Consider the following 13,238-nt stretch of genomic DNA (forward strand, 5'->3'; position numbering starts at 1 on the left):
AAATTTTCCTCTTAGCACTGCCTTTGCTGCGTCCCATAAGTTTTGATATGTTGTGTTTTCATTTTCATTCGCCTCGAGGTATTTACTAATTTCTCTTGCAATTTCTTCTTTGACCCACTCGTTGTTTAAGAGTGTGTTGTTGAGCCTCCACGTATTTGTGAATTTACTGGCACTCCGCCTATTATTGATTTCCAACTTCATTCCTTTATGATCCGAGAAAGTGTTGTGTATGATTTCAATCTTTTTAAATTTGTTAAGACTTGCTTTGTGACCCAGCATATGGTCTATCTTTGAGAATGATCCATGAGCACTTGAGAAAAAGGTGTATCCTGCTGTTGTGGGATGTAATGTCCTATAAATGTCTGTTAAGTCTAGCTCATTTATAGTAATGTTCAGATTCTCTATTTCTTTATTGATCCTCTGTCTTCTAGATGTTCTGTCCATTGATGAGAGTGGTGAATTGAAGTCTCCAGCTATTATGGTAGATGTGTCTATTTCCCTTTTCAGTGTTTGCAGTGTATTCCTCACGTATTTTGGGGCATTCTGGTTCAGTGCGTAAATATTTATGATTGTTATGTCTTCGTGTTTAATTGTTCCTTTTATTAGTATATTGTGTCCTTCTTTGTCTCTTTTAACTGTTTTACATTTGAAGTCTAATTTGTTGGATATTAGTATAGCCACCCCTGCTCTTTTCTGGTTGTTATTTGCATGAAATATCTTTTCCCAACCTTTCACTTTCAACCTACATTTATCTTTGGGTCTAAGATGTGTTTCCTGTAGACAGCATATGGAAGGATCCTGTTTTTTATTCCATTCTGCCAGTCTGTGTCCTTTGATTCGGGAATTCAGTCCATTAACATTTAGTATTATTACTGTTTGGATAATATTTTCCTCTAACATTTTGCCTTTTGTATTATATATATCATATCTGACTTTCCTTCTTTCTACACTCTTCTCCATACCTCTCTCTTCTGTCTTTTCGTATCTGACTCTAGTGCTTCCTTTAGTATTTCTTGCAGAGCTGGTCTCTTGGTCACAAATTCTCTCAGTGACTTTTTGCCTGAGAATATTTTAATTTCTCCCTCATTTTTGAAGGACAATTTTGCTGGATATAGGAGTCTTGGTTGGCAGTTTTTCTCTTTTAGTAATTTAAATATATCATCCCACTGCCTTCTAGCTTCCATGGTTTCTGCTGAGAAATCTACACATAGTCTTATTGGGTTTCCCTTGTATGTGACAGATTGTTTTTCTCTTGCTGCTTTCAAGATCCTCTCTTTCTCTTTGACCTCTGACATTCTAACTAGTAAGTGTCTTGGAGAATGCCTATTTGGGTCTAATCTCTTTGGGGTGCGCTGCACTTCTTGTATCTGTAAATTTAGGTCTTTCATAAGAGTTAGGAAATTTTCAGTGATAATTTCTTCCATTAGTTTTTCTCCTCCTTTTCCCTTCTCTTCTCCTTCTGGAACACCCACAACACGTATATTTGTGCGGTTCATATTGTCCTTGAGTTCCCTGATACCCTGTTCAAATTTTTCCATTCTTTTCCCGATAGTTTCTGTTTCTTGTTGGAATTCAGATGTTCCATCCTCCAAATCACTAATTCTATCTTCTGTCTCTTTAAATCTATCATTGTAGGTATCCATTGTTTTTTCCATCTTTTCTACTTTATCCTTCACTTCCATAAGTTCTGTGATTTGCTTTTTCAGTTTTTCTATTTCTTCTTTTTGTTCAGCCCATGTCTTCTTCATGTCCTCCCTCAATTTATCGATTTCATTTTTGAAGAGGTTTTCCATTTCTGTTTGTATATTCAGCATTAGTTGTCTCAGCTCATGTATCTCATTTGAACTATTGGTTTGTTCCTTTGGCTGGGCCTTATTTTCAATTTTCTGAGCGTGATCCATTATCTTCTGCTGGCGTCTGGACATTTAGTCAGATTTCCCTGGGTGTTGGACCCAACAGGTTGAAAGATTTTTCTGTGAAATCTCTGGGTTCTGTTTTTCTTATCCTGCCTTGTAAGTTGTGCTCATGGCACACGTTTGTCTGCGGGTCGCACCAGTAAAAGGTGCTGTGGGTCCTTTAACTTTGGAAAACCCTCGCCATGGGGGAGGTTCGCCAGCCGAAGCGGCTTGGAAGAGTGCGAGTCGGCCCGGGGGTCCGAACGCGGGGAGGGTCGCCAGCCGCCGCAGCCCGGGAGAGCACCCGTCTGAATTTCCTAGTCGGCCAGGGGCGCCAAGCGTGGCAGGAGGGCACCAGCTGCCGCGGCCCAGGAGAGTGCACCATTCCCAGCTGGACCGGGGAGTCACGGGTTTGGAAGGGACCCCTCCGGTCACCATTCTCCACGGCCTGGGGATTTCCGATCCAATTCTCTCAGTTGGTCCGGGGGGCCGCGCGTGGTAGGGGCGCCAGCCGCTGCGGCTTGAGGGGACCGCCTGCCCAATTCTGCCAGCTGGCCCAGGATGGAGGAGGGGAGGGACTCTGGCTGCTTGCCGCCCCATCCGGGGAATCCGCGCGTCTCGGCGATCTCACTGGAGCTGTTCTCCCAGCCAGTCAGCCGTTCCAGGATGGGGTACGCTGTCTTTTTGATCTCTGTCATGGCTCTGGGAGCTGTTCTGTATTGTTTCTACTCCCCTAGTAGCTGTTCTGGAGGAGGAAAGGTGAGGATGGCAAGGTTGTCGAGGATGTGGCGGAGGAGCCGGTGAAGGCAGAAGAGGGCACGGTGGTGGTTGGAGAGCCGCTGGAGTAGGAGGAGAAAGGGAAGGATAAGATGGCGGATGGAGCGCTGCCGGAGCAGAAGGGGAAAGAGAAGGGCAAGATGGTGGCGGGAGCGCCAGCCGAGAAAGGGGAAGAGGAGGGCTAGATGGCGGCGGGAGCGCCGCCGGCGGAGAAAGAGGAAGAGGAGGGCTAGATGGCGGCGAGAGCACTGGCGGAGACTTAATTATATTCTTTTAAAAAATATTTTTGCATGATTGCTTCACCCAATCACTTGAGGTTTTAGATTTTGGATCTGGAAATTTAGCAGTGGAGTAATAGCTTTCAAGGCAAAAAAATTGTCTCTGAATTCTCAGCTGTATTTCAGTTTTCATTGCAAAACACCATCTTTCCTAAAGCAGAATGAGTGGAAGATCTTGACAGTCACATCATGTGTGAGGAGTCCTTGCACACTCAAGGCACATGGGTTGTTACTTCTTAGCAGGTACAAATGAACTAAGCCAGCACTGGCTGTTAGAAAGCTCTGCTATGTCGGTATTACTGTTTCTGAAGCATAATTATAGGGGGGCTGTCTTTTTGTTCAGGCAGCCTATATGAAACGTAATAATTGCTGTTCCATCTTGTTTGAACATCTTATGTAAGTAAATGTTCTCTGGTAGCTTGTCTTTGAAGCAGAAGGGTGAGGCTGGTCCACTATCAGCTCTTGGCCAGTAGTTGAAAGATAGAAACGAAGCATTGAGTGTGATTCCTAAGTCATTCATTCACTGTTTGTTGCTGAGGTTTGCGGGACTTCTTTTTTTACTTGTTTTCCATTCCATAAAAATTTTTCAGTCAGATTTCATGTTTTTAGCATAGTTGAATTCATTAATCTGTCATGCTTTCAAACTTAAAAAGGGATTCTGATTATATCTGCATAAAGTACAGGAAAGAAGTACATTTAATGGCCAGTAACTTTTTGGTGCATAGCAGAATAAAATTCAGGGAAAAGCCTCCCGGTAACAAGTTTCTCCAGGGAACTTTGTACCTAGGATTCAGAATATGGCCAAATGTTAAAGATACTGTGTTTTTAGATACTCAAAATGGTTGGCATTCTATAGAAATTATTTTGATATGTTCATTTATTTGTTTAGCTTCAATAGACTCTTATAAGGAGTTACCTTCTGAAAGCATTCTTTTTTTAAAAAAATATTTTTATTGAGAATTCTTCACACACATACAGCCCATACATGGTGTACAATTGATGGCTCTCAATATCATCACATAATTGTGTATTCAACACCATGATCATTTTTAGAACATTTGCATCACTCCAAAAAAGAAATAGAAAGAAAAAAGAAAAAACCCATACATCCCATCCTCTCACCCCTCCGTCTCAAATTGACCACTAGTATTTCAGTCTACCCAATTTATTTTATCCCTTTTTACTCATCTGTCCATACCCTGGATAAAAAGAGCATCAGATCCAAAGTTTCACAATCACACAGTCACATTGTAAAAGCAAATATACAGTCGTCTTCAAGAATCAAGGCTGCTGAAACACAGTTCAAGTTTCAGGTACTTCCCTCCACCCACTCTAATACACCATAAACTAAAAAGGGATATTCATATAGTGCATAAGAATAACCTCCATATTCTGTTTGAAATATCTCAGGCACTGTAACTTTATTTTGCTTCATTTCTCTCTCTCTTTTGGTCAAGAAGGCATTCTCAATCCCATGATTCTGGGTCTCAGCTCATCACAGGCTTTCTGTCCCACATTGCCAGGGAGATTTACACCCTTGGGAGTCTATGTCCTACGTAGGGGGAAGGGCAGTGAGTTGACCTGCTGAGTTGGCTTGAGAGAGAGGCCACATCTGAGCAACAGAAGAGGTTCTCTGCGGGTGACTGATTCTCAGGCATAATTAAAATTATAAGTAAGTTTAGCTTCTCCTTTGCAGGAATAAGTTTCGAGGGCTCAGCCTATTGAATTGGTTGCCCCCATTCTGAAAGCATTCTAATAAAACCCATAGTTTTAAAGTTTGATTATTGTGAACAAAATGTATTTAGATAACTTTTTTCTCTAAAATACTTCTTTTCTTCGTAAGTTCTTTATTCCTTATGATATACGTACCAAAGATGATTTTTTTCATGATAACACATTTTTGGAGGACATTATTTCTTCAGTGAATTTTTTTCTATATATAAATTTTATCATATAATATAAATGTAATCATACAATATGTAGTACTTTGTGTCTGCTTTATTCCACTTAGTTTTCTTTTAAGTTATTTTTTAATTAGAGAGGTTGTGGTTTACAGAAAAGTCATATAAAAAACAGTGTTCCTATATACCCGTACCCCCTTATTGTTGACACTTTACTGTGGTACTTTTGTTATAATTGATGAAAGAATATTAAAATATTACTGTTAACTGTAGTCCATAGTTTACATTAAATGTATTTTCCCCATATACCACCTTATTGTAATAGTGTACATTTGTTATAATTCATGAAAGAACGTTCTTATATTTATACTCTTAATATAGTCCATCATTCACTGTGTTATAGTCTCATGTTTTATCTTCTAACTTTCCTTCTAATAACATACATGACCCAGAACTTCCTCTTTCAACTACATTTACAAGCATAATTCAGTGCTGTTAATTACACTCACAATAATGTTATAGTATAACCACTGTCCATTTCCAAACTTTTACAATCAACCTAAATAAAAATTTTGCACAAATTAAGCATCAGCTCCCCTTTCTCTACCCTCCATTCTGTCTCGTGATAACCTGTATTCTAGATTCTGACTCTGAGTTTGCTTATAATTAGTTCATATTAGTGTGATATTATTTGTCCTTTTGTGTCTGGTCTATTTCACTCAATATAATGTCCTCAGGATTCATCCATGTTGTCACATGCATCAGGATGTCATTCCTTCTTACAGCTGAATAATATTCCATCATATGTATATACCACATTTTATTTATCCATTGAAGGATATTATGTTTTGCAATTGTGAATAATGCCACTGTGAACATTGGGGTGCAACTTCTGAGCCCCTGCTTTCAGTTCTTCTGGGTATATACTTAGTAGCAGGATTGCAAGATCATATAGCAATTCTATAGCTTCCTGACGAATTGCCAAACTGTCTTCCACAGTGGCTGCACCATCATTTTACATTTCCATAGCTGGATCTCCTTTGACATAATTGTTATATGTTTAGCATGGTGTTTTAGTTTGCTCAAGCTGCCAGAATGCTACACACCAGAGATGGATCGGCTTTTAATGAGGGGATTTATTTAGTTAAAAATTTTCTTCAGGGTTTGATTCCCAGACCATGCATTCCCCCCCAAAAAATTTATAGTTCTTTAGAGGAAAATCAGCTAGCTTTCATCTGAGGGTCTCTGTTACATGAGAAGACACAGGACAATGTCTGCTGGCCTTCTCTCCTGCTTCTGGGTTCCAGTGACCTTCCCTGGGGTGATTCCTTTTTGTATCTCCAAATATCTGGGCTGAGCTGCAAGTGCTGAGATGAGATATGCTGGGCTGCTTGGGCTGTGCTGCTTTGAGCTCCCTTCTGACCTCTCTCTCTTTTTAAAAAAATTTTTTTAAATTAATTTTTAAATTAAAAAAAATAACAACAAAGAAACACAAACATTCTTAACATATGATCATTCCATTCTACATATATAATCAGTAATTCACAATATCATCACATAGTTGCATATTCATCATCATGATCATTTCTTAGAACATTGGCATCAATTCAGAAAAAGAAAGAAAAAGACAGCAGAAAAAAAATCATACATACCATACCCTTTACCCCTTGCCTTCACCGATCACCAGCATTTCAATCTATTAAATTTATTTTGACATTTGTTCCCCCTATTATTTATTTATTTTTAATTATGTGTTTTACTTGTCTATCGATAAGGTAGACAAAAGGAGCATCAGACACAAGGCTCTCAGAACCGCACAGTCACACTGCGACAGCCATATCATCACAATCATCTTCAAGAAACATGGCCACTGGAGCACAGCTCCATATTTTCAGGCAGTTCCCTCCAGCCTCTCCATTACATCTTGATATCTATTTAATGCATAAGAATAACCTCCAGGATAACCTCTTGACTGTTTGGAATCTCAGCCACTGACACTTTATTTTGTCTCATTTCGGGCTCAAATCCCTTGATGCAGAGTCTCAGCTCACTCTAGGATTTCTGTCCCACGTTGCCAGGAAGGTGCACACCCCTGGGAATCATGTCTCACGTAAAGAGGGGGAGGGCAGTGAGTTTGCTTGCTGTGTCGGCAGAGAGAGAGAGAGAGACACACCACATCTGAGCAACAGAAGAGCTGACCTCTCTCTTTTAAGACTCCAGCTAACTAAATTAAACCTCACTCATTGTGGAAAGCCACTCGCCTTAGCTGACTGCAAATGTAATCAGTCGTAGATGAATTTCACATACTGATGATTTAAGTCCACAGATACAGAACAATGGGGCATCATAACCTGGCCATGTTGATACTTGATTCAACCACCACATGTGGATAGCACACAGGTTGGTGTCTTCAAAATGGCCAATCGGATAGGCCTCACTTTCTTTCTGCAAAGCACCAATAACTGCATTTCGGAAGCACAGATCTGTCTTGAAATGCTGAACAATTTCTCTCACCAGATACTGGAAGAGAAGTTTGCAAACCAGAAGTTCAGTGGTCTTCTGCTAACAACTCATTCCACAGAGCATCGCGTACCAGGCCTGAAACAATGCCCTTCCTTCACTGCCGCCCACCCAGTAGAAGGTGCACTCTAGCAAGCAGCTTTTGTTGCGATTTTGAATTGCTTCCTGAATGCTTTACGTGGGTTGATTTGCTGGTAGTTTGCTTTGTACAAGCTGTGGTATAAAGCCCTCCTTACTTGCCCACCTTCTTTGGCTGAAATTCAGTGAGCCAGAGGGGGTGCTGGCATTAGAGAGTGTTAGCGGCGTGGCAGCAACTGCCATGACATAGGTATTTTTTTTTTCACTGCCATAATGATCTGTGCTCTTGTGTGCAGCAAGAAAAAGAGATAAAATGCTTCCAGTGATAGTCTACCTATAGGTATGCCTAAGAGTTACTTCTGGAGGACCTCTTTTGTGGCTCAGTTGTGGCCTCACTCTCTCTAAGGCCAACTCTACAAGTGAAATCATTGTCCTAACCCCTTCATGGGGCAAGACATCCAGGGGTGAAAGTCTCCCTGGTGGCATGGGAGATGACTCCTGGGATAAGCCTGGCCCTGGCACCATGGGATCAACAATTCCATCCTGACCAAAAGGGGGAAAAGAAGTGTAACTAGTTAAGTATCAGTGGCTGGAGGAGCTCATAGTTGAGAGGCTACTCTGGCGGTCGTTCTTATGCAAGCTCCAGTTAGACATTGCTACCTATCATAACCTGCCAAACCCAACCAAAACCATTCCAGCTAATCTTAAAGAACACCTAGGGCAATATATAAGATTCCACAAGGGTTCCATACACTAGAGTAACTTTCCAGAAACCTGCAACCCCTAGATGGGTCCCTGGATCAGATAAGTCCTGAAACCTAGAGGGTCCAGCCTCTCCAGAACATCAGATAGTTCCATCTCCCTACTCCATGTTATTGACAGACCCTCCCAACATGAAAAAGTTAGAATGACCATAGCCCAAATACCCCTAAAGAGTGGGATAGAAAGATCAAAGGTGACGGTGGAGTTATACAGAGAAGGTAGGATTTAACAAATAAATATGATTGCTGAATCATTAAATTGATATTTCTTTTAGCCTCCAGTATCTTAAAGCAGCTAGAAGTAAAAACCTAAAATTGTGGAATTGTAACCCATACCAAACTCTGAAATATGTTCTACAACTAATTGTGGTGCTGTGCTTTGAAATTTTTTTTTTTTTTTCACATGGGCAGGCACTGGGTCTCTGGCATGAACTCTGCCTGCTGAGCCACTGTGGCCCACCCTGTGCTTTAAAATTTATTGCTTTTTTTTGTATAAATGAAAGAGGAAAAAAAGTCGATTGTGATGATAAAAAAATATTTATTCCTTCAAGCCTCCTATATTCTGGATCAGCTAGAAGGAAACATCTGAGAGGATTGTATGGTAGTTGATGACAAACTCTGGGATCTGTCCTGTAACTGCTTGTTGATGAGTACTTTGAAAACTATTGCTTTTTCCTTTTTTTGCTCTGTATATGTTATATTATACAATAAAAAAGTTTTAAAAAAATGCTTCCAGTGAAATCTTAAGGCAACAAGGCTGACATTTGGTTTTTAATTCATCTTCTTGGACATTAAAAATTCCTATTAGTTTTTTTTTAACCTTTTTCTTGAAAGACTTATAACCTAAATGAAATGAAATAACTGAAAACAAAATATGGTTCCTAAAGCTCACTTTGTTTTGTGCCATGAATGTTAGTAAACCAAACAATTCTTTGATGGTTAGATTTAAGGTATAATCTAAATTATATTATTTTGCTTTGTAGTGCTAAACTTTTATAAACATTTGTTGGCTCAAAAGGAAATGATATTTGTCCTAAAGATATGTACTAATCTACTTTTTTGTGTTTATTGTCGATTTTCCAATTCATTTAACTGAAGTATCTGAAAACATTAATTGTTGTACATAAAATTAATAGCTTTCAAAATAATTATTATTGTTTTACTCTTTTAATAATAAGTATGTATACTTCAACTGATAGAATATTAATGCTACATGAAATTTTTCACTCCCAAGTTACATCTAGAATATTTACCTGTGTTTCAAACAGGACATACAAATATTAACAGCATATCCCATGATATGCTTTGTTTGAATTCCTGATGTTATAAGATATAATTGGTACCTACATTTTTCTTGGGTTCAGGGACTCTTGAAATGGTATTGAAGTGTGTAGGGTTTGGTATTTGACCTTCCAAAGGCTTAGGCTGAAGCTTGAATATAGGTTATTTGGTAAAGTTCTGAGACTAAAATTGAACATTATTTTGTCCCTTGTAAAACTCTAAACCTCTGCACTGTTATATAAATGAAATATTGATTAGTGAAGATAAAGAAGTATCAGGTTTTAGCTCATCTTTATAGGTGTTTGAGTCAATGTCTTATGATGTTAATGTCATTAAAATTAAAAAGATTATATTGAATAAAAAAATGCTGGAGAGTTTTAAAATGAGCTAAAATATAATTCTAGCTCCTGGTTGATTTTATAATAGATCATTAAAAACGGCACACTCTTGTATAGTGGCCACTAGCCACACATGTTGATTTACATTAAAATTAGATAAAATTACATCAGTTTCTCAGCCACAGTAGCCACATGTGGTGAGTGGCTGCCATTTTGAGGCAATACAAATTATAGAACATTTCTATGATTGCTGAAAATTCTGTTGGACAGCACTGTGCTATGAAGGTGAAAATGAAAACAGTGCCATCCTGTTGATCTTTGGACTACGTACTTGAGTTTGAAGAAATCTCTCTTTACCTTGTTTGCATTTTTTGTAATAGTTTTGCCTTTAAATGACAGGGCTCCCTATCTCTCAGTGATGCTGGGAAGTTCAGAATACAGGTGTTGACTGGTATCTGAGTCCCAAGCCCTGTCGTTCTGCATCACCTTAGTCCATGTTATCTGCACGGTGTCCTGCCTGGACTGAGCCTTCCAGGGAAGCGACCAGTGTGGTCTGTGTTTTCCCATCTCCTTGTCCTCCTCTTTGGCATTTGGCGTCCTCACGCTTAGGTAGGACCCCTCAGGTGGGGCATGGTGCCCACAGGCTTGTCCCAACCTCCTGTCTTTTTCTGTCACCAGCCCTTCTTTTGTTTCTGAATATGAAGTTGAAGGGCCCTTAGAACTTCCCAGGAAGATTGACAGTCCTGTCTCTTAGAAAATAATTCAGAGAGCCTTGGAGAAGAGTCACATGTTCCTCAGTATTTATACCAAGCAAGAAAGTATATTAATCTGCTCATATGATACAGGGTTTTGGCAGTTGGTATATTGTAGAGGAGAAGAAATAAGAGAAAGAGAAAGCCTTGTTAACAGCAAGAACTGTATGGTCAGGAATCTATATATGATATATGTATGTATGTATGTATGCTTGACCAAGCATAAAGGAAGTTTTACCTCTATAGGCCTAGATCATTGGTGTGTGAGCCCATTGACTCCTTTTCCCAGTCATAAACTTTGCTCATGACACACACACACATCTAGGATACAGAACAAATTATAGCTCTGCTGAGAATCTACTCTTTTTTTTTTTGTCCACTCAGGTGCTATCTATCTTAAACCACAGTGTAACTGAACAGTGCATTTGAGAATCTATTAAAGCAAATGGCGACAGTATCCCAAAGGGCCCATAAATACATAGGCGATATATTACAATCTTTTTAAAAGCTTTGATTCTTGTTATAAGAGGTTTAGACTTGCTTGTGCCTTTGCTTTGAACAAACGAATTTGGGCCTCCACTCTAAGTGGAGCTGTTGAAGATTAAGGCCCTCTGCTCACGGAAATAGATGAGGGAGCTGGGTAGGAGACTCCAAGCCCAGTTCTTGTCTTCTTCCTCCTTTCCAGGGCATTTGTTGGAGCAGTGAGAACCTCCAATACAGGCTTTTATACAAAGGTGCTCTTAATGATCCCTGATAGTTAAATTCTTAAGGAAAAAATTCTATCCTTGTACATATCTGGAAGTGTGTACAAAAAAAGTCACCTTCCTTTGAAGGGCAAACGTATGACTGAATGGAGGAAGATGCCAAGGAACAAGTGTGGTTTAGGTTTTATCTCCTTTGGAAGAAGGAGTAATGCATGATCAAATACTTTTATATATTTATCTCCAGAATTTGAGTAGATTCCAATAGTGCACTAGCAATATTTAGAGACTTGATGAGTTTTGTATATTACATTTGATATTTGATGCAAATTGAGCATTCTGAGTTCTTGAGAGTAGTCCCAGAGACTTGGGTGGTCTCACCAGCCAGACAGATATTTGAAGACTATACCTTTTCCCCCTTTCTTTTACTCTACTGAAACTACTGTGTGCAAGAAAAGTAGCTTGAAAGTACTTGATTTCAAACCAGAAGGACTTGTGTCCTTAAAAGATAGTCAGTTGAAACTTTAAAACTTTAAGAAAGCTTGCTTTAAGATAAAACTTTATCTGCTTTAACTTCTCATAAGGCTGTTTGGATTAATTCTATGACTTTTTTTCCTTTTAGATTCAACCCTATGAAAAAATAAAGGCCAGGGGCTTACCTGATAATATATCTTCTGTGTTGAACAAGTTAGTGGTGGTGAAACTCAATGGCGGTTTGGGAACCAGCATGGGCTGCAAAGGCCCTAAAAGTCTAATTGGTGTGAGGAATGAGAACACCTTTTTGGATCTGACAGTTCAGCAGATTGAGGTGAGTAACATTTCGCCTTTCTCATGAGATGCTAAAATAAGATATACAAAAATCATCTTTTTTCTGTATGATTGTGAAAACCTTGTGTCTGATGCTCCCTTTATCTAGGCTATGGATAGATGAGTAAAAAATATGGGTAGGAAAATAAGTAATCGGAGGAATAAAGGTTAAAATAAATTGGGTAGATGGAAATACTAGTGGTCAATGAGAGGGAGGGGCAAGGGGTATGGTATGTATGAGTTTTCTCTTTTTTCTTTTTCATTCTTTTTCTGGAATGATGCAAATGTTCTAAAAAATGATCATGATGAATATCATGTGATGATAGTGTGAGCCATTGATTGTACACCATGTATGGAATGTTTGTACGTTAAGAATGTGTTTGTATGTTGTTTTATCAATAAAAACACTGTAAAAAATCATTCTTTTAGGTTTATTACAAATGTTACACTATAAAATGTAGCAGATGTGAATGTGAGCTAGTTAAGGAGCCTGCTCTTCTTTAGTCTCTGTGTTTGTATAAATATGCTTTAGTTCTCCTAAGGGCAAATCCTTAGAGTGATGTAGAAGCTTTAGACCTTAAATCTCATCTTTGGTTGCTGAAATCTCTGGATCTGTTAGTATTCCCCTGGGCGCTCTCCTGCTCCCCAACCCCCCTTCTTAATGGTGGCAGCCTTCACTAGGCTGAGGTGATTTGGCTTCTTTAGTCCCTCTTGAGAGGCTAGGGTGGAGTGCGTGTAACTGGTTGGATGCTGTAGGTGTTCATTATTCTTGGCTTCTCTCTGATGATGAAGTTAGTAATCATTGACTGTAAGCTGTTCTGGGCCGTGGCCCTATCTTTTTTCACTCTCTATCCTCTCTTTGTCCCTTGTGCCTAGTATGTGCTGGCAACCACAATAACAATACTAGCAGTAACTGTGGCTAACATTTATCTAGCATTTATCATGCACTGAGTATTATTCTAAGCATTTTACATGAATTGACTCATTTGTTCCTCCCTGCAACTTGATGAGGTAAATATTATCATCATCTCCATGAGGAAACCAAGAAGGCACCAGAGAGGTTGAATTACTAGCTAGTGAACCAGAACCAGAATTTTAACATAGGTGACTGACTTCTAAGACTCTGTTCTTCCTACTCCATGAAGCCTC

General features: G+C 39.3%; 1 protein-coding gene across 5 annotated transcripts in view; it reads left to right on the forward strand.

Moving 5' to 3' along the window:
- The window catches only part of UGP2 (UDP-glucose pyrophosphorylase 2), a 60,635-nt gene that overhangs the window by 38,907 nt on the left and 8,490 nt on the right, over window positions 1–13,238 (forward strand). For all 5 annotated transcript variants that reach the window (XM_077134379.1, XM_077134380.1, XM_077134381.1 and 2 more), the window contains one exon: window positions 11,905–12,090. In XM_077134379.1, the coding sequence (XP_076990494.1) occupies window positions 11,905–12,090 (186 nt within the window). The remainder of the gene's footprint in view (window positions 1–11,904; window positions 12,091–13,238) is intronic.

Source organism: Tamandua tetradactyla, chromosome 17 (assembly GCF_023851605.1).
Source record: "Tamandua tetradactyla isolate mTamTet1 chromosome 17, mTamTet1.pri, whole genome shotgun sequence".
NCBI lineage: Eukaryota > Metazoa > Chordata > Mammalia > Pilosa > Myrmecophagidae > Tamandua > Tamandua tetradactyla.